The sequence below is a fragment of the Cnephaeus nilssonii genome, assembly GCF_951640355.1.
Source record: "Cnephaeus nilssonii genome assembly, chromosome: 7".
NCBI lineage: Eukaryota > Metazoa > Chordata > Mammalia > Chiroptera > Vespertilionidae > Cnephaeus > Cnephaeus nilssonii.
Genome location: NC_137078.1, coordinates 102,254,301 through 102,276,269, shown reverse-complemented (window position 1 = coordinate 102,276,269; position 21,969 = coordinate 102,254,301). Strand labels below are relative to the sequence as shown.

Genomic DNA, 21,969 nt, shown 5'->3' with positions numbered 1-21,969 from the left:
AGCATCAGCGGGGACCCGAGGCGGGGAGGGGTGCGGGGCGGGCACCCAGGGCCCAACACTGCGGCCCAGACAGACAGGCGGCCCCCGCGGCCCAGACAGACAGGCGCGGATTCTCTGAAGCGTTTACTTCGCTCAAGTCTGAAGCTGGTGACACCCGAGGGCGCGCGTGGAGCGGGCGGAAGGCAGGTAGAGGCGCCGCAGGGCTGCGCGGGGCGGCGCGGCGCGGGGTACTGCTCACCCCGGGTCCCCACAGAGTCCCGGCCGGTGCGGGTCTGGCCCGGAGCGCACGCAGGTCCCCGCCGGCCGCACCGGCTCAGAGCCGTCGGGTCGCCTCGGACCTCGGGGGGCGTGGGCAGCGCAGTGTGGCTCGGCCTCGGCTACCAGACGCGGCATCGCACCCGCGGGTGCATGGGGGTGCCCCGGGCGCAGTGGAAGGCGTCGGAGAAGGCGGCCAGGTTCTGCAGGGAGCCCAGCACCCTGCGGGCGGACGGAGGGCCTGAGACGCGCGGGGGCGTGGGGGCGCGGGGGCCCGGGGAGCGGGGGCGCGGGGGGCGCGGGGCGCGGGGCGCGGGGCGCGGGGCGCACTTGCCTGTACTTCAGGGGGCTGTGGACGTCCGTCTTGATGGACTGCACCGCGAACTCGGGCCGGTAGGAGCCGCACCACACCTGCGAGCGCGGGGGGCGTGGCTGCGGCTGGGGGCGGGGCCCGGGCGGGGCGGGGCCTGGGGCGGGGCCTGGGGTAAGCGGGCACCTGAGCAGGTGCAGGAGGGGGAAGGCCAGGCCCAGGCGGCCTGGAGGGGAGGGAGGTGGCGTTTCTCTTCAGGCCCCAGGGAGTGTCGGTGAGGGGGGTCGCCAGCAGGTCCCCCTCCGCCGCTTCACTGACTCCTCCCCCTCCCGCCCCCCTCCTTTCTTCCTCTCCCTTCTGGAAGCTTCCAGGCCCCCTCGGTCTGGTTCCCCCTAGCCTGCCTGCCCTGGGCACCCTGGAGGCACCCACAGTGGGGCCTGCAGAGACGCGGGTGGGGGAGTTTGGGGCAGGTGGCGGGGTCGTGGCCCCACCTGAGCGTAGTTGAGGAAGAAGACCTGGTCGAAGGTCAGGTCCAGGCCTGGCAGCTGCTGGTCCCGGCCGCCCTCTGCTCTCCACTTGAGGTAAGCCTGCGGGCACCGACCGGGCACTGGCCCCGGGCAGGCCTGCCCGCCCCCCCCCCCCCCCCGCGCCCCCTGGAATGAGCTCCTGACACCCAGGGCCTGGGGCTGTGGGGCAGGGCGGTGCCGTGACCTCACTGTCTGTCCTGGAGACGGACCGTGGCACCCGCGGGCAGAGGCCTCGGCTAAGGTCAAGGCAGTGCATGGGCAGAGCAGCCAGGGCACGCGCCTGTGCCGGCCCGGCAGGCTCCTCCGGGCCTGCTGCCTCCCGTGCCGATGGCAAAGGGGGGATACACTCGGCTGGGCAGGGGCACCCTGTCACTCTGAGGGCCCCATGCCCAGCCCCCGGGCCCACCTTGTATGCCTGTCACCCTGAGGGCCCCATGCCCAGCCCCCGGGCCCACCTTGTATGCCTGCCGCACCCCTCCGTTGTCAGCGATGTTCTCCCCGAGGGTGCTGAGCCCGTTCACCTGCAGCAGGGACAGGACGCAGGAGGGGCAGCTCCCTCCCCTTCCCAGGCCAGGGCTGGGTGGGGTCCCCCCCCCCCGTGGTCCCCACCCCTGGGCTCTGTCCCCACCCCAGGCTCTGTCCCCCCCCCAGGCTCTGTCCCCCCCCAGGCTCTGTCCCCACCCAGGCTCTGTCCCCCCCCAGGCTCTGTCCCCCCCCAAGCTCTGTCCCCCCCCCCGTGGTCCCCACCCCTGGGCTCTGTCCCCACCCAGGTTCTGTCCCCACCCCAGGCTCTGTCCCCCCCAGGCCCATCCCCGCGCTGCTGGGCTCACGTTCTGCTGCTCGGCCAGGTCCCAGGAGTAGTTCCCGTACTGGTGCACCATGCACTCCGACTGCTCCTGGAAGTGCTGGGCCGAGAAGTTGCTCCACCAGTCCAGCATGTTGCCCTCCTCGTCGAAGTTCCGGCCTGGGGGCGGGCAGAGGGGTGGTGGGCCCTGCGTGCCCAGCCGGGCTCTCCTGCGTGCCCTCCAGGGACCCCGTGTCTGAGCTCAGGGGAGTGAGCGGAGAGCGGGCCCAGAGGGTCAGCACCTGATGGGGACAGAGCTCAGGCGCCGGAGAGACAGGGCTGGGCCTCCATGTCACCTCAGTCCCCAACCCCCTGATGTCTGAGCCCCCATCAGGGTGGGTGTGTCCTGGGACGCCGGGCTGCCTTGGAAGGTGCCCAAGGTCAAGCTTGGGGTGAAGAGCCTCCCCGGGTGGCAGCTGCAGCCCCGAGCCTGGCCACAGGCCCTGAGCCAGGCAGGGCGCCCGGGGGAGGGAGGTCGGGTGAGCACAGCCCGGCTGGAGACTGCTGGGCGCCCTGGGGTGACCCCGGCTGGAGGCTGCTGGGCGCCCTGGGGTGACCCCGGCTGGAGGTTGCTGAGCGCCCTGGGGTGACCCCGGCTGGAGGCTGCTGGGCGCCCTGGGGTGACCCCGGCTGGAGGCTGCTGGGCGCCCTGGGGAGACCCCGGCTGGAGGCCAGCGCTGGAGTTCCCAGGTGCACTGGGCTTTGGTTCTCGGGGTCACAGGCCCAGGAGGGGTGGGGTGGGCTCACGCGGTGCAGGCAGGATCTGGCCCTGGAGCCCTGAGCCCTCTCCGCCATCCCTCTGCCCGGCTGAGCCTGCCATTCAAGACCTGCTCCGCCCCCAGAGCTCCCTGGGGACCTGGCTTGGTGTCCCCCCCAATCACAAAGGGGCTGGGTGGACAGCCTGGGACTTGGCCTCAGACCCCTTCCAGGCTGCTGCTGGCGGCGGGGAGGGGGGGGGGGGGAGGGTGTGACTTCAGGTGCAGCTCTGACCCCCCGGGAGCCCCTACCGTTGTCGTCAAAGCCGTGGGTGATCTCGTGTCCGATCACCATCCCGATGCCGCCGAAGTTCAAGGCCTGCGGCTGGTCCTTGCTGAAGAAGGGGGGCTGCAGGATCCCGGCGGGGAACACTGGGGGGGGGGCGGGGCAGAGACGCTGTGAGTGAGCACACCCCCTGCGCCCCGACCTCCAGGGTCCTGCCTTGTAATCCACCCCGGGAGGTAGAGGTGGGGACACCCCCACTTGACAGGCTCGGAGCCCAGGGGCAGGGGAGGGTGTGGCAGGCCCGGGACCCAAGTCCGGGTTCTCTGCACCGTTCATGCTCCTTCCAGCAAAGGGCCGGCTGCCCGCCCTCTGAGAAGGCACCCCCGCCCCCCGGCTCCTGAACAGACACAGGAATGGCCCCTCGGGTGGGTGAGTTCCTGCCGGTGGGAGAGACAGTGCCCTCTCCCCTTTAGAGAACGAGCAGGGGTGCCCCCAGGAGGAAGGGCAGGCTGCCTAGGCTCCCCTCCGGCATCAGGGCGGGGGGGGGGGATGGGGGGCTTACCAATCTGGTTCCGGTTTGGCGAGTAGAACGCGTTGACCACCGCGGCCCCGATGATCCAGCTGAGGAGTGAGCTGGTCACGTGCGGTCCTGTCTCCTGGGACCCTCCCTCCGGGCCACCCTGAGGGCCCGGGCCACCGGCCAAGCAGGGACCAGCACTGCCAGCAGCCAGGCTGGGGGCCGGCCAGTCCGGACACCTGGCTCCTCCCTGGGCCGGCTCCCCAAAGCAGGGGTGGCTCTGAGTCAGACCCACAGCCTCCCCCAGCGGGCCCGGTGTCCGCCCTAGCCCCCAGTCTGTCCCCCCTCACAGGCCCCGCCCCCAGCCTGTCCCCCTCACAGGCCCCGCCCCCAGTCTGTCCCCCCCCACAGGCCACGCCCCCAGTCTGTCCCCCTCACAGGCCCCGCCCCCAGTCTGTCCCCCTCACAGGCCCCGCCCCCAGTCTGTCCCCCCCCACAGGCCCCGCCCCCAGCCTGTCCCCCCTCACAGGCCCCGCCCCCAGCCTGTCCCCCCCACAGGCCCCGCCCCCAGTCTGTCCCCCCCACAGGCCCCGCCCCCAGTCTGTCCCCCTTCACAGGCCCCGCCCCCAGTCTGTCCCCCCCACAGGCCCTGCCCCCAGTCTGTCCCCCTCAAGGCCCCGCCCCCAGTCTGTCCCCCCTCACAGGCCCCGCCCCCAGTCTGTCCCCCCCACAGGCCCCGCCCCCCAGTGTTGTCCCCCCTCACAAGCCCCGCCCCCATGTGCTGTCCTCCCTCATAGGCCCCGCCCCCCGTGTCCCCACTCACAGGTTCTGGTCCACCTTCTTCCGAAGCTTCTTGAGGCTCCGCTGGGCGCTGGCCTTGAGGTTCTGCAGGCCGTTCTCGAAATACAGGTGCTCCGAGAAGTCCAGCTGCGGGGCCGGGGGGCCGGGGCTGTCACTACCAGGCGGCCGGCGGGGGGGGGGGGGGGGGGGGAGGGGGGTCGAGGGAGGTCAAGGGCAGGTCTGGGGACGGGCCTGGGGACTCCGGGCAGCCCCGAACGAGGCAGACAGGCTCTGGGTATAGAGTGGTGACGGGTGGTGGGGCAACCCTGGCTCCCCCATTTATGTGTCTCCCAGCAAGTCCTTTGCCCCCCTGGGGCCTCAGTTTCCCCCTCGGTGACAGGGTCCTGCTAGAGCTGCCACAGCCCATGTGAGGGGGGTGAGCTGTCCGCAGAGCCTGCCTCCCGCCCCAGGCGATCCCGGGCCCCTGGTCCGCAGGCCGGTCGGGGCGGAGGGGCTGGGCTGAGACGGGCTCACGAGGCGGGGGTGGGGCGCACGTTGGAATACTCCTTGTCCAGGTGCTTGCTCCTCTCGTCCAGGATGTAGTCGGGGTACCCGATCTGCACCTTCATGCTCATGGCCTGGAGGGGAGGGGCGGCCGTGCATCCTGGCTGTGCCCCGCCCTGCAGGTCATGGATTCAGCAGCTCATGGCGGGAGAGACCCCGGCTGGGCGCTGGCCACCAGGCTCTGCATCTGACACCCGGCCAGGGGGCTGGGGTGGCCGTGGGTGGCTCTGCTGCCTTCACCCTGGCCCAGGGGGCTCCTGTGGGCCTGGCATCACTTCCGGGCACCTGATCCCGGAGGCCTTGGCCTCCCCACCCACCCCGGGTTTGGCTTCCCGTCTTGTCTCTGCCCACAGCCCCTCCTGAGCAGCCGCCCGGCCTCGCTGAAGGGAGTGTGAAGGCGCTGGCCACGGGCCCCGCCCTGGGCTGCCCCTCCTGCCGGGGCCTGGCCCCGGGCCCTGCCGCCCGGCCCACCTTCTCCTGGGCCTTCCTCTTGGACGCCTCGTCCATCCAGCTCAGCTCGTCCAGGGTCTCCACGAACACGGCCCGCACCTTGTCGATGAGCTCTCCGACCTGGGGAGCCGCCCCGCATGCCTGGGTGAGGCCTGGGGCTCGGCGGGGCCTGGCCCACGGCCCCAGCAGTGCGGCTGCTCTGGGTGGGGAGCGGGGTCGGGGTGGGATGGCCCTCCTGGGGCAGGGTCTCTACAGCTGTGCTTCGTCGGAGGGGACCTAGGGCCCCCACCCCCGGACACCCTCACCCCCCGTCCCCGGCAGCCTGCAGGGCCAGCGGCGAGATCCCCCTGCCTCCCTTCTCGGGCACCAGGTGAACGTGTGCTTCCTGTCGCCTCCCCGCAAACACACACACTGCTGGGCCACAGGCTCCCCGTGGGAGCGGAGCCACAGCCAGGAGGTGGCCGTGGACCTGCCCCGATCACGCGGTGCGCCCTGCACGAGCCGCCGGCCCCCGGGAGCCCAGCACCCACCACGTCCTTGCTGTCTCTGGAGAAGGCCTTCCTGACGTAGAGGGAGCCTGCCGCGCTCTCCATGTTGCTGTTGACGTAGCTGACGCATTCCCGCCAGCGCACCTCCTCCGTGGTCTTGCCGTACAGCACCTGGTGGTCATTCCTTCCTTCATTCATTCACTTAGACATTCATCCATTCACTTACTCAGTCATTCATTTACTCACTTATTCATTCACTCACTTAACATTCATTCACTCACTTATCCATCCATTCATTCATTCACTTAGACATTCACTTATTCACTTAGTCATTCACTCACTCACTTAGTCATTCATTCATTTACCCATTCATTCACTTAGACATTCACCCATTCACTTACTCAGTCATTCATTTACTCACTCAGTCATTCACTCACTTATTCATTCACTCACTTATCCATTCATTCATTCACTTATCCATTCATTCACTCACTTAACCATTCATTCATTCACTTATCCATTCATTCACTCACTTATCCATTCATTCATTTATTCACTTAGACATTCATTTATTCACTTAGTCATTCACTCACTCACTTAGTCATTCATTCATTTACCCATTCATTCACTTAGACATTCATCCATTCACTTAGTCATTCATTTACTCAGTCATTCACTCACTTATCCATTCATTCATTCACTTATCCATTCATTCACTCACTTATCCACTCATTCATTTATTCACTTAGACATTCATTTATTCACTTAATCATTCATTCACTCACTTAGTTACTCATTCACTTACCCATTCATTCACTTATTCATTCACTCACTGTCATTCATTCACTCACTGTCATTCATTCATTCCACGGCATTTACCAACGTGTACTTCCCCCTCCTCAGCTTTAGAGTACCCAGGGGGTGGAGGGAGACATGGGATGAACTCAGAGACTTACCTTTGAGTGCTGGGCACGGGTGTGGGGAGGGTCGAGTGTGCCATTTGCAGGGGGCTCCACCCAGGCAGGGGGTTGGGGGATGGAGGGGCCCTACCCAGCCCCAGCTCCTCATTCCCTGTGCTTGCCTCCCTGGCCTCCTTGATGGCTGTGACCCCATGACCTCAGTGCTCGCCCCCCCTCCCCCACCCACCCACAGGGGCTGAGTATCATAAGCGGACTGAAGGAATGATGGCTGGGCTCAGGCCGGGCCGGAGCCACTGCTGCGGGTCTCACACACCTTGCGGTACTTTGCACGTGCGTCCTTGAACCGTTGGCTCAGGCTGCTAATACGATCCTGCACCAGGCGCCAGACCAGGTAGTTCTGCATGGTCCTGGGGGCGGGGCAGAGGGCGGACGGACAGGTGAGGGGTTTGCTCAGGGAGGGATACTGGTTATGGGTCTTTGGCCGCCAGGTTCTCTCCGAGACAGGGAGCTCAGGGTGGTGGGGACTGCCTCTGAGGCATCTCCTGAGAGACGGAGACGGGCTCTGAACGGAAACCGCTACCCCAGGTACCGCCTGTCGGCTCTGGACGCCTGAGATGCCTCAAGGAGGGGTTCAGTCCCTAGCAGATGGCTCCACTGGCCATTAGCATTCACAGCCCCGAGTCCCTCAGGCTCAGAGTCACGGCCTGGGGGCTCTCTCCTGAGAGGAGGAGCTGTGGGGAGCGGGCAGAGCAGGGCAAAGGTGCAGAGGCGGCCCGCACCTGGCCGAGAAGACGTCGATGATGCTCTCCAGCTTCTGCAGGTAGGGGATGCCGTAGACCACCACCTCCTCATCGGGCAGCAGCTCGATTTTGACAGATGACAGCACCGATTGTATGAAGAGGGTCCAGTTGAATCCCTGGGGAGGGGGAGAGGTGGGCACGGTGCCTGGGTGCCCAGCCCCCACCAGAGAATAGCCAAGCAATAAGAGAAGGTGCACCCCAGCCGGCATGGCTCAGGGGCTGAGCATCAACCTATGAACCAGGAGGTCCCGGTTCGATTCCCGGTCAGGGCACATGCCCGGGTTTCAGGCTCGATCCCCAGTGTGGGGCGTGCAGGAGGCAGCTGACCCATGATTCTCTCTCATCATTGATGTTTCTCTCTCTCCCTCTCCCTTCCTCTCTGAAATCAATAAAGATATATTTAAAAAAAAAAAAGAGGGAGAGAAGGTGCAGATGATCAGAACGAGGAGAAAGGTGGTGACATAACCACAGAGCTGACGGACGGGCAGCAGGCGCCAGATTATATCTGAAACTCAACTGTGATGGACAGATTCCCGGGGAAGCACAATGTAGCCAACGCGACCGGAGAAACAGAACCGATACAGGGTGTTGCAGACAATAACCCAGGTCCACGCTGACACAATGTAGCCAACGCGACCGGAGAAACAGAACCAATACAGGGTGTTGCAGACAATAACCCAGGTCCACGCTGACACAATGTAGCCAACGCGACCGGAGAAGGAACGGAAACTACACACAGTGTAGCAGGCAGTAACCCAGGTCCACGAGGCGCTGGCACCAGGCCGATGTCCCGCCCGCTCCGCCAGACAAGGCGGTGGGACGGTCAGCAGGGCTCGGGAGGGAAGAAAGGAAACGGTTGCTTTCACCACGGCTGTGAACTGCGTGCAGAAGAGGGAAGTCTAACAGCATCTCCCGGGTCAGACCCAGCGCTGGGCATCGGGTGGAGGTGCGTGTGCCAGCCGTGTGTCCGTGTCCCAGCGCCAAGGCGGGCATATGACCAATGACACCATTGACGGTCAGAAAACAGCCACCAGGGATGGGCCGGCCGCGGAGCAGAGAACTCTCCAGCCCCCCAAGAGGGACGCCAGGAAGCGGACACACGGAAACGTGCATTTGGCTCACGGGCTGGAGGACCCCGCAGGAAACACGTCCGCTTCCCCCAAGTCGGTGCAGAGTCGAAGCAACCCCCGTCACACTCTCCGAGGCTCGTGTGTGGGACTGGCAAGCTGACTCTGAGTTTTTAAAAAATATAATTTGTATTGATGTCAGAGAGGAAGGGAGAGGGGGAGAGAGAGAAACATCGATGATGAGAGAGAATCATGGATCGCCGCCTCCTGCACGCCCCATACTCGGGGTTGAGCCCGTCTACCAGGCCTGTGCCCTGACCGGGAATCGAACCGTGACTTCCCGGTTCATAGGTCGACGCTCACCCACTCAGCCACGCTGGCCGGGCCTGACTCTGAGTTTTGTAAGAAAATGCAAAAGACCATAATACTCAAGAGGACCCGGGAGGACAGAGTTGCTCAACTTACTCTGTGGAATATTGAGAAAGATCCCAGAGCTGGAGCAACGGGGGAGTGGGGGGCCGGCCTGGGGCAGACAGAGATAGTGGGACAGAGAGCGTTCACGCACACACTCAGGTGCACACACAGCTGCACACACACAGGTGCACACACACACAGCTGCACACACACAGGTGCATACACAGCTGCACACACACAAGTGCACACACACACTCAGGTGCACACACTCAGGTGCACACACACTCAGGTGCACACACAGGTGCACACACACAGGTGCACACACTCAGGTGCACACACACACAGGTGCACACACTCAGGTGCACACACAGGTGCACACACACAGGTGCACACACTCAGGTGCACACACACACACAGGTGCACACACTCAGGTGCACACACACAGGTGCACACACTCAGGTGCACACACACAGGTGCACACACTCAGGTGCACACAGGTGCACACACTCAGGTGCACACACACACAGGTGCACACACTCAGGTGCACACACACTCAGGTGCACACACAGGTGCACACACTCAGGTGCACACACACACACAGGTGCACACACACTCAGGTGCACACACACTCAGGTGCACACACACAGGTGCATACACTCAGGTGCACACACTCAGGTGCGCACACACTCAGGTGCACACACACTCAGGTGCACACACATAGGTGCACACACACTCAGGTGCACACACACTCAGGTGCACACACAGGTGTACACACTCAGGTGCACACACACACAGGTGCACACACACTCAGGTGCACACACACACAGGTGCACACACTCAGGTGCACACACAGGTGCACACACTCAGGTGCACACAGGTGCACACACTCAGGTGCACACACACTCAGGTGCACACACACTCAGGTGCACACACACACAGGTGCACACACTCAGGTGCACACACACAGGTGCACACACTCAGGTGCACACAGGTGCACACACTCAGGTGCACACACACACAGGTGCACACACTCAGGTGCACACACACTCAGGTGCACACACACTCAGGTGCACACACTCAGGTGCACACACAGGTGCACACACTCAGGTGCACACACACTCAGGTGCACACACACACAGGTGCACACACTCAGGTGCACACACAGGTGCACACACACAGGTGCACACACTCAGGTGCACACACACACACAGGTGCACACACTCAGGTGCACACACACAGGTGCACACACTCAGGTGCACACACACAGGTGCACACACTCAGGTGCACACAGGTGCACACACTCAGGTGCACACACACACAGATGCACACACTCAGGTGCACACACTCAGGTGCACACACACTCAGGTGCACACACTCAGGTGCACACACAGGTGCACACACTCAGGTGCACACACACACAGGTGCACACACACTCAGGTGCACACACACAGGTGCACACACTCAGGTGCACACACACAGGTGCACACACTCAGGTGCACACACACACAGGTGCACACACACTCAGGTGCACACACACTCAGGTGCACACACACTCAGGTGCGCACACACATGTGCACACACTCAGGTGCACACACTCAGGTGCACACACACTCAGGTGCACACACACTCAGGTGCACACACACAGGTGCACACACTCAGGTGCACACACACAGGTGCACACACACTCAGGTGCACACACACTCAGGTGCACACACACTCAGGTGCACACACTCAGGTGCACACACACTCAGGTGCACACACACTCAGGTGCACACACACAGGTGCACACACTCAGGTGCACACACACAGGTGCACACACTCAGGTGCACACACACAGGTGCATACACTCAGGTGCACACACACTCAGGTGCACACACAGGTGCGCATACACTCAGGTGCACACACACTCAGGTGCACACACACTCAGGTGCACACACTCAGGTGCACACACACACAGGTGCACACACTCAGGTGCACACACTCAGGTGCACACACACACAGGTGCATACACTCAGGTGCACACACACTCAGGTGCACACACTCAGGTGCGCACACACTCAGGTGCACACACACTCAGGTGCACACATACTCAGGTGCACACACTCAGGTGCACACACACTCAGGTGCACACACTCAGGTGCACACACACTCAGGTGCACACACACAGGTGCACACACTCAGGTGCACACACACACAGGTGCACACACACTCAGGTGCACACACACAGGTGCACACACACTCAGGTGCACACACACAGGTGCACACTCATTCATGTGCACACACTCAGGTGCACACACATAGGTGCACACACAATGGTGCACACACAGGTGCACACACACTCAGGTGCACACACACAGGTGCACACACACAGGTGCACACACATAGGTGCACACACACAGGTGCACACACAGGTTCACACACTCAGGTGCACACACACAGGTGCACACACTCAGGTGCACACACACACAGGTGCACACACACAGGTGCACACACACTCCGGTGCACACACTCAGGTGCACACACACACAGGTGCACACACTCAGGTGCACACACTCAGGTGCACACACACACAGGTGCATACACTCAGGTGCACACACACTCAGGTGCACACACTCAGGTGGGCACACACTCAGGTGCACACACACTCAGGTGCACACACACAGGTGCACACACACTCAGGTGCACACACTCAGGTGCACACACACTCAGGTGCACACACACAGGTGCACACACTCAGGTGCACACACACACAGGTGCACACACTCAGGTGCACACACACTCAGGTGCACACACACAGGTGCGCACACACTCAGGTGCACACACACAGGTGCACACTCACTCATGTGCACACACTCAGGTGCACACACATAGGTGCACACACACAGGTGCACACACAGGTGCACACACACTCAGGTGCACACACACAGGTGCACACACACAGGTGCACACACATAGGTGCACACACACAGGTGCACACACATAGGTGCACACACACAGGTGCACACACAGGTTCACACACTCAGGTGCACACACACAGGTGCACACACACAGGTGCACACACACTCAGGTGCACACACACAGGTGCACACACACAGGTGCACACACTCAGGTGCACACACACAGGTGCACACACTCAGGTGCACACACACAGGTTCACACTCACTCAGGTGCACATACACAGGTGCACACACTCAGGTGCACACACACTCAGGTGCACACTCACTCAGGTGCACACACACTCAGGTGCACACTCACTCAGGTGCACACACACAGGTGCGCACACACAGGTGCACACACAGGTGTGCACACCCAGGTGCATACACATAGGTGCACACACACTGGTGCACACACACAGGTGTACACACAGGTGCACACACACAGGTGCACACACATAGGTGCACACACACAGGTGCACACACAGGTGCACACACTCAGGTGCACACACAGGTGCACACACTCAGGTGCACACACACAGGTGCACACACACTCAGGTGCACACACACAGAGGTGCACACACACAGGTGCACACACACAGGTGCACACACTCAGGTGCACACACTCAGTTGTGCACACACACAGGTGCACACACACAGGTGCACACACACACTCAGGTGCACACACACAGAGGTGCACACACTCAGGTGCACACACACTCAGGTGCACACACACACTCAGGTGCACACACTCAGGTGCACACACACAGGTGCACACACACAGGTGCACACACTCAGGTGCACACACTCAGTTGTGCACACACACAGGTGCACACACACAGGTGCACACACACACTCAGGTGCACACACACAGAGGTGCACACACAGAGGTGCACACACACAGGTGCACACACACACTCAGGTGCACACACACAGAGGTGCACACACACAGGTGCACACACACAGGTGCACACACTCAGGTGCACACACACGCCCCACAGCCATTTGGTTTGAAGCGGAGGGGCGTGCACAGCAGCGCCAAGGGAGGGGCACTTTTCAATAAACGGCGCAGGGTCACGCGGACACCGGGAGGGAAGGGAGTGGTTTCTGCTTTGCTCCCACGAAACACAAACCCAAGGCTGAGCGAGCCACCTTGGGGGGCCGTGGGGGCGGGCGACAAAGATTTCTCACGCAGACAACACTGCCATGAAGAGCAGGGGATCGTCTTTGATAAATCACTCAATTTAAACCTCTGGACCTTGGTCTCCCCAACCTCATCCCCCGACTCTGGCCCCATCTGCACCCTCGCCCTCCGCCCTCTGATTGGTAGCAGCTGGCGGTGGCCAGTGACATCCTGCCCCTCCTGCAGGAGGCGGCCAGCGGTGGGGTCGGGCTGAGGGTCTGGCATGTGGGCAACACCCAGTCTGGGGCAGGCAGAGCTGTGGGGAGCCGTGTCGGGGTTCAGAGCAGGACTTGGGTGGGGGGTTCCCCGATTCAGCAGAGTCACCACCCTTCCCAGCCTGTTTCTGCTCAGAACACCAGGCGTCACGGCAGCCAGCGGCCAGGGGGCGTGGCCCGTGTTCCCCACAGCCTGCTGACTCGGCACGTGGGCACCGTCCTGTGGGGGGGCCGCTAAGGGCTCTGCTGGGGTTGTGAGTATTTCTGAGGCTTAAATGAGAGGCAGGACACGTGGGGGAGGGGAGGAGAGGCTGGGTCTGAGTCTGTCCCCCGCAGCCTCCTCCCACCAAAGGCAGGCACCAGAGGGTCCCGCGGCCCCGCCCCCAGCACCCCCCTGTGCCCCCCCCTTACCTTCAGACTGAACCTGTCCTGGAGCTCGGTCACGGGCATCCTGTGGTACAGCGTGGTCACGTCGTGCCTCTCCTCCTGGGGGGCCGTGGCCTGCGGGGGGGGGCGGGCGGTGACGAGGGGGTGGCGGCCAGGGCCCCGGCACGCCCCTCCCCCACCCGCGGCCTGGCCTCACGTTCGCCAGCTGCGTCTCCAGCCTCAGCACCTGCGCCATGTCCTCCTGCACCCGGCGGTGGTCCCTGGGCAGGCTCATGTCCGCCCGCAGCATCGTGGCCACCGACACCATGAACTGCAGGTAGGCCTCGCGCACCTGGGCCGGAGGACGCGGGGCGGGTTGGTTGGGTCCTGCCGCCTGGGCCCCACGGAGCTCTCTGTGTGGTGGGAGGCGAGGCGGGGGCGGGGCGGGGGCGGGGGTGGAGGTGGAGGTGGGGGCGGGGTGGGGCGGGGGTGCGCCTATGGCATGGAGCCGGCCCCCCGGGTGCTTGTCCGCCAACCTGGGGTGCAGGTCGCGGCGGGTGGGGGTGGAGGGCACTGCAGATGGTCATGCCCACCCGGCCAGGCGCTCAGCTGTCGCCCACCCACCCGACAGGCCTGCCAGGCGCCGCCCTGCCTGCCTCCGGGACCTGATCTTGGGCCCTGGCTCAGGACAGGTGCGGCAGCAGGCAGCTCTGGGCGGGCGCCCCCCCCCCCCCCCCCCCGCGTCCCTTCCCACCGGCACCTGCCCCTGAACTTCCGCGGCACCAGGGCCTGTTCAGGCTGCCGGCGGGCACGCGGCAGGTGCGGGGGAAGGTCCGGGTCATGCAGGGCCGGGTGCCGGGGTTGAGGGTGGCGCCCTCGCCAGGCTGCCCGGCCCCGGGGGTCAAGAGCTGGGCCCTGAGGCCGATGCCCCACCTGTGCCCCATGGAGGGGGGTCTTCACTGCAGGCGGAACCACAGCGGCCACGCAGCGGCCCGGCCTGACCCGCGGCTGCCGTGGGAGCCCCTCCCCACGGCCTGGACGCTGCTCTGAGCGCGGCCCTCGCCCGGCCCTGCAGCCCCACGGCCCCCCCACGGCGCCTTTCCCTGCCTGTGCCTCCTCCCCTGCCCAGCCCGCGCCCCCTGCCCTTCCTCCCGTCCCCGCCCCGCTGGCCCTGCCGTTCGGTTCCTCTGGGCACAGGAGCAGAGCGGGCCTGACCCTGCGTCCCGGTCTCCACATGCCCCACACAGAGCACCAGCCACGAGGGCCGGGGGGGGGGGGGGGTGTGTGTGCCTGGGCTGCTGAGCCACTGAGCTTATCCCCGAGGGGAGGGTTTGGGGACACGCCCTACGATGGTGAGAAAGCTGGTCCCAGCCCAAGGCTCCGGGCTCCGCCACGAAGGTGCTCACCGGGGCCAGCTGTGGGGACGGGGCTGAGAGGCCACGCGGGGCAGCTGGGCGCCAGGCGGGCCCTGGGGGAGGAGGAGGGGGGAGGGCGGGGGGCGCCAGGCAGCTCACCTTCTGGTTGCTGCCCTCCTGGAAGTAGTGCTCTCGGGACGGCATGCCCAAGGTGGGCTGGTCTATCTGGAGACACAGAGGGCGTGAGCCTGGGCCGGGCGCCCGTGCCCACAGTCTGGCAAGGCGGGCGGCGGCCCTCGCCCTCCCCCAGGACCCAGAGCGGGCGACGTGGGGTGTGCTGGCGCCCTGTGCCTGAGTCCCGCTCGCTGAGTGACAGGCAGAGGGCCCTGGGGCTGCACGCAGGGGCTGGGGGTGCAGGTGCCACAGCCTCCCCCCTCCTCCCCCTCCACCTCCCCACCCCGTGGGTGCACATGCTCCCCGGCTCTCCTTGGCTCTGGCTGTGGCTCTTGGAGGCCAGGCTCCCCGCCCAGAGGCCAGAGCCCCGAACCGCCGCCCAAGTGGCCTCTGAGCAGGAGGCGGGGCCTTGGCAGCCGGGCCCCCGACCTCGGAGCTGGGCCAGAGCAGGTGGCTGTCTCCCCGCTGTGCCCCAGCCAGGCACGGGGTCCTGGCCTCCCACCCTGGCCCCCCTGCCCCCCCAGTACCCCCCGCCCCCCGCCCTGGCCTTGCCCAGCGTCCCGGGCCCCGCGTGGCCGTACGTAGATGATGTGGCGGCTGGAGTTCTGGTCGTCGTTCCAGATGAAGAGGTCGATGAGGACCCGCCGGTTGAACTGGGCGTTCATGGCCGCCAGCTGCCGCTCCAGCTCCCAGTGGCGGCCTGGGGGGCGGGGCCGAGCTGGAGCCGCGGGTCCCGGGGTCCTGGCCCAGCTCCCCGTGCACTGGGGACCCTGGCCTGGGGGTGGGGAGGGGACCCCTGCGCAGCTCACGTGTGGCCTCGGGCTGGGGACGGGGGGGGACACACTTCCCCACAGTCCACAGAGCTCACAGGGCCCGGGCAGCAGTGTGTGCTGGGGCTGCCAGGGTGGGGGTGCCCCGTGCCTGCCCCCGACGTGGGGCTGAACCAGAGAGCAGAGAGCCGAGCCCACACCCGGAGCTGGGAGCAGGGGTCCCGGGGCCTGTGGGGGGCGGGTACCTCTTTCCTCAGGGCCTGGAGGGATGCCTGCCCTCCTCGGAGCTGGAGGGACCGGCCGGGACCTGCCCAGGCTGAAGGCCTCGGCTCCAGGAGCCCCAGGTCCTGCCCACCCCGCCCCCCGACCCCACCTGTGCAAGCCGCCGGCCCGGCCTTACCTACAGTGTCCGTCCACTCGTCCATGGCCACCGGCCAGCCGCCCACCCGCCCCAAGGTCTCCAGCAGCGGCTGGGAGTCTCGCTCCTCGATTATGCCTGGGAGGGAGGGGGGTCACTCGCCCGGACATTGGTGTGTGGACACCGATGTCACACGGCCCCACAGGGGTGCTGCACCCCAGCCCGCAGCCCAGCCCCGCCTCCTCCCCCGTCGACGGCAGCAGAGACGGGACGCGGGGGCGAGAGGGGGTGGGGGAGGTTACACATACAGGTGCCACCGGACAGCGGCCGAAGGGCAGGACGGGCCTGGGCGCTGCAGGCCAGCAATGGCCAGGAGCAGGCAGGGCTCAGAGCCACCCTGGGGAGCACTGGGCACCGGGAGGGGGTGGGGGGCCAGCCCGGGGATCAGCAGGGAGCTCGGGAGGACTTGGCCCAGAGACAAGGTGAAGGGGGGACGCGGGGACGGATCAGGGTGTGGCTGCCGGCTGGCTCCCCAGGGGACGGGCGGCTCCCAAGGAGATGGAGGGTCCCCCTGGATCTGGTCTGTGGCAGGGCCCTGGGCCTCTGTGCACTCGGTCTCGGGCAGAAATTCCCGCAGGTGGGGACACGGAGTCCCCGGCGGAGACTGGACGGCTGGCCAAGGCCCTTGGTTTTCGGGGCGGAGCCGAGCCAAGCCTGGGCCTGCGCCAGCGGGGTCCCAAGGAGGCACCCGTGCAGCCGGGGCCCCAAGGAGCCTGCTGTCACGTGTGAGAAGCAAACCCGCCCTCTAGGAGCCCCGGAAACCCCAGCCCTGAACCGGCCCGAGGAGAAGCGGCCCCCAGAACCTCTGACCACAGGCCGGGCTCACACGCCCCAAGCAGGCACTCGGGGAGACAAGCCAGAGGGTCCCCGCGTCTCAGTCCTCCCAGTAGGAAGCAAAGCACCGGGAACCCCCAGTGCACCCCACACCACACACACACACAGACATGGGTACACATAGACATGTACACATGCCAGTACATACAAATACACAACACACACATAGACATGCACACACACACAATACACACACTAGAGGCCCGGTGCATGAAATTCGTGCACAGGGGTTGTGTGTGTGTCCCTCAGCCCAGCCTGTATCCTCTCCAATCTGGGACCCCTCGAGGGATGTCCGACTGCCCGTTTAGGTCCAATCCTGGTGGGATCATGCCTAAACAGTCAGTCGGACATCCCTCTCACAATCCAGGACTGCTGGCTCCCAACCACTCGCCTGCCTGCCTGCCTGATTGCCCCTAACTGCTTCTGCCTGCCAGCCTGATCACCCCCTAACCACTCCCCTGCCAGCCTGATCAACGCCTAACTGCTCCCCTGCCAGCCCGATTGCCCCTAACTGCCCTCCCCTGCCGGCCTGGTCACCCCTAACTGCTTCCCCTGCAGGCCTGGTCGCCCACAACTGCCCTCCCCTACCGGCCATCTTGTGTCCACATGGGGGCGGTCATATTGTGTGATGGTCAATTTGCATATTACCTCTTTATTATATAGGAAATGCACAAGTACACACAGACATGCATACACACACACACACAATACACCCATATACACACAAATGCACAACACACACATGCACACACATGCTTTCCCTGGGCTCCTGGTCTCTCCTGTCCTCCTCTCGTCCAAACAGAGTGTGGCCTGTGCTGGGGTCAGGGTGTGAGGGTCCTGGGCAGCTGGCAGGCAGTCTGTGCCCCAGGGGGGCTGGGCACAGTGCCAGGCGGGGGCACAGCTCACAGCCCTGGCCTGAGTCCTGAGTGGCACCCACTTTACCAGTCTATGCTGCAGCGGCCAGGGGTCCAGCCCCCCACTCTCTCTCCTTCATGCAGGAGCCCCCCACTCACTCACTCTCATTCCTGCAGGAGCCCCCACTCACTCTCGTTCATGCAGGAGCGGTACAGCGTCTTCGCCTTCTGCACGGCGGGCCGGTCCCTGGCGGCGGTGTGCTCCAGCGCCCCTGTGGGCAGGAGGAAGCTGGACAGAGGCCCGGGGCGGCTGGGGGTCCAGGTCAAAGGTCCCCACGCTCCCACCACACTCCGCGGCAGGCGGCCCCTCTGCCCCTGCTGGGCCTTTACCGCGGGGACCCCCTCTTCCTGCGCCCCCTGCGTGGAGGCTCTGCGGGCTGCCCCACACCCACGGCTGGCCGGACGGGCAGGCCCGGGGCTCACCTTTGAGGACCACCTCCAGCTCGTCCCGCAGGATGTCGAAGACGCTGTACCGGGAGCTGGTCTCGGGGACCACGTGGCGCCGCAGCCAGCCCCCGCATGCGTGCTGGTAGAAGTCCTCACACGGGTCCTTGGACGGGTCCATGTTCCTGAGGATCCTGGCGGCTGCTCGTCCGGGGGGGGGGGGGGGGGGAGAGGAGGAGGGGAGGTGCAGTTGTGGATGCCTGGGGGGCTGTGCACCCCTGGGAGCTGTAGTCATCCTCTCTGAGCCTCGGAAGCGGGGGACTCAACTTCTAGAACCGCCACATATCAGCCACATGACCTTGAACCCCCGTGACCTCTCTGGTCCCCATTCCCTTCTCTTGAATTCTGGGAGCCAGCTGTCCACAGGGGTGCTGGGCTGACACTGCAGGCTCACGTGTGTGTGTGTGGGGGGCTGGGGCTCTGCTCTGCCCCTGGAGGCCAGGTGTCCTCAGGATGGGAGGGGCGGCTCTCACCCACCATTGGGGGGGGGGACCCCCCGGGCTCGCAGGGTTCTGTCACTTGACTGGGACCCCGCAGGCAGCCCCGCAGGAGCACCCACGACCCCAGCGGCTTTCACTGGGGTCCCCTCCCACCACTCCCACGGGCTCATCTGCAGGTCTGACCCTCCTCTAAGCCCAGTTCCTGGGAGAGTGCTTGATGGCGCTGTACGCTCGGTGGCCTCTCTTTCTGTAAATGCAGAAGAGGCCCCGGGGCCGGGAGGCCAGGGCCTGAGCAGGGGCTTCTAGGAGTGTGGGGGCGGGAGGGGGGGTGAGGATGGGACTGTCCCCAGGCCGGTCCTCTGCCCTGGAGCAGGGCTGTGTGAGGGGGCGGGGCTGTGTGAGGATGGGGCGGGGCTGTGTGAGGGGGCGGGGCTGTGTGAGGATGGGGCGGGGCTGTGTGAGGGGGCGGGGCTGTGGGAGGATGGGGCGGGGCTGTGGGAGGGGCGGGGCTGTGTGAGGGGGCGGGGCTGTGTGAGGAGGGGGCGGGGCTGGGCTGTGGGAGGATGGGGCGGGGCTGGGCTGTGGGAGGATGGGGCTGGGCTGTGGGAGGGGGCGGGGCTGTGTGAGGGCGGGGGCGGGGCTGTGTGAGGGCGGGGGCGGGGCTGTGTGAGGGCGGGGCGGGGCTGTGTGAGTGGCGGGGCTGTGTGAGGGGGCGGGGCTGTGTGAGGAGGGGGCGGGGCTGGGCTGTGGGAGGATGGGGCGGAGCTGTGGGAGGGGGCGGGGCTTACCTGCTATCACGCAGCCGGGGCTGGTGCACATCTCGTCCTCCTGGGGCCCCTGGATGGCTGTGGGCAGGGAGCAGTGTGAGCGTGGAGAGGCAGGCGCACAGGAGGGGGCGGGTGGGGCCCGGCCTCCCCTCCATCGCTAGCCCGGGGCAGGCCGGCCAAGGACTGGGGGCAGCCACAGGTCCTCCCCGGGGCCCAGGCCTGAGGCCTCCATGAGGGCCAGCCTCCTGGTGTGGCCCCGAGGCTGCCCCAGGTCCCAGGGCTGGAGCCGGCCCTAAGCCTTCCTGCCTGCCTGCCAGCTCTGCACCCTGAAGCCCCGCCCCCAATGTCACCCCCACTGGTGATGTCAAGGTGCCGCTGCCGGGCCTCCGGGGTAGCGCCCAGGCCTCCGGAGTAGCGCCCAGGCCTGGGGGCAGCCTGGTTCCCGGCAGCCCTGCCTCTGTCCTCTCTTTCCCTGGGACTCGGGGTGTCTGGGATGGGCCCTCGCCTGGCCGCACAGCGTGGGCAGTGGGCACAGCCTGGCCGGGGCTCCCTGCCCCTCTGCCGGTGCCAGGCCGCTCGGCGTGCCCGGGGGAAGGCAAGGCTACCTCGGGGCTTTCGCTTTACAGCGGTCTTCTCTTTCCCGGAGGCGAGCCGGCTAGTGAGGAGCGGCCGCTGCTTCCCTGGGGAGAAACACGTGCTCAGCCCGGCTCCAGCCCCGGCTTGGCTCCCTGCTGGGGCCCTGCCCTCCCCTCTCCAGTGAGGGCTGGTCACCCTGGTTGTTGGGGGGCACAGAGGTCCTGACCGTGGGTCCCTGGTAGAGACCCCCTGGTATTTACGAGACGGCGAGGGGGAGGAGGCTGGGCAGGGAGGGCCCTCTCGTTGGGGTGGGCTTTGCCGCTCCTCACTACCGGGGAGAGGACAGGCCCCTGCACCCCACAGCTGGGGGGGTTCAGCCTTGCTCCCGGGAAGCCTCTACGCCAGGTGTTTGCAGGCTGGGAGCTCTGGGGTCTGGGCTCCCCAAGGCTCTCTGTGCAGCGGGGACCTTCCTCCCCTCCCCTGGCCCTGGTCCTGCCCCTGCCCCTGCCCCTGCCCCTGGCCCACGGAGTTGGCAGGAGACCAGGAGGGGCCGGAAACCCAGAGCTGGCACCTGTCGGGCCGGAGCATCCACGCTGAGCCCCTGCTGGGCCCAGAAGCAGCCTGCCCAGGGGTGGACGGATGGCCCAGGTGGTGCAGGCGGAGCAGAGGGCGCTGGCTAGCGAGGGAACATTCTAGCACAAAGGCCGTGCCCCGTTGTTGAGAGAGCTGAGCAGTGCGTCTCCCTCAGACTCTCCTGAGCCCTGGGAGGAGCTCACCTGACGCATACCCCCGCCCTGCCTCCCCCCCCTCCCGCCTCCCAGGGTGCAGCTGGCGTCTGACCAGGGCTGCCCGGTGCCCAGGTGCATGCACGTGAGCCCCCCCCACTTTGCCCCCTGACCGGAGGGGGGTGGGGGTGGTATTCAGTCCTGGCTCCTCCGCGTGGCCTGGGTGGGGGCGGGGGCGGGGACTGCAAGTGGGGGGCTGTTCCTGCAGGGACCCCAGCCCGGCGCCCTCCACCATCTAGCAAAAACCAGCGTGTCCGGGAGGCCCCGAGGCGCCTGTGACCTGGGCCTTCAGGGGCCGGCGGGGGCGGGGGGGGGGGGGGGGAGGCGGATGCAGCAGGTCCCCCGGGGCCTTGGCAGCGCCGCGGTCCCAGCCCTGGAGCTCGGGCTCCCCCTGCCGGGCCGGCCGGGAACTGCAGCGCGCGGTGCTGGGCGGGCCGGGGGCGCGAGGGGCGGGGACCCGCGGCTCAGCCGGCAGAACCGGCCCCGCGGTGCCAGGGCAGAGCCTCTGCCAGGGGCCGGCCCCGCAGGTCAGTGACCCTCCCCTGGAGGACGCAGCTCAGCCCGCAGCTCAGCCCGCAGCCCCGTGCAGACCCCCGCCTGCCCCACGGACAGGGCTGGCTCCTCGGGTGGGCGGCGCGCAGACCCTCCGAGGGCGCCGGGAGGAGCGGCCGCTCGGGGCGCTGGGGGTGGCGGGGGGGAGGCTGGGGGACGGCGCCCCACTCACCTCCGCTGTGGGCGTAGAGGAGGCTCAGGGCCGCCAGGGCGCCCGTCAGCAGCAGCAGCAGGAGCAGCAGCCCCCACTCCAGGAAGCCGGGGCGCCGCCGCCGGCACCGGCCCCTGGTCTCCGCCGCCCCCGCGGGGCTCTCCGGCTTCCCCAT

General features: G+C 66.1%; 1 protein-coding gene across 1 annotated transcript; it reads right to left on the bottom strand.

The window, feature by feature from the left end:
• Nucleotides 1-21: 21 nt before the first annotated feature.
• MMEL1 (membrane metalloendopeptidase like 1) lies at nucleotides 22-21,969 on the bottom strand (the record flags this gene model as incomplete). The annotated part of the gene is made up of 22 exons (XM_079777820.1): nucleotides 22-477; nucleotides 590-666; nucleotides 1,057-1,152; nucleotides 1,548-1,613; nucleotides 1,923-2,056; nucleotides 2,944-3,063; nucleotides 3,480-3,538; nucleotides 4,258-4,361; nucleotides 4,769-4,852; nucleotides 5,250-5,348; nucleotides 5,759-5,887; nucleotides 6,950-7,043; nucleotides 7,416-7,552; nucleotides 13,660-13,749; nucleotides 13,832-13,966; nucleotides 15,129-15,194; nucleotides 15,725-15,843; nucleotides 16,314-16,409; nucleotides 18,211-18,291; nucleotides 18,503-18,664; nucleotides 19,752-19,808; nucleotides 21,816-21,969. The coding sequence occupies 22 exons, from the start codon at nucleotides 21,967-21,969 to the stop codon at nucleotides 378-380; spliced, it is 2,259 nt and encodes a 752-aa protein (XP_079633946.1). The 3' UTR covers nucleotides 22-377.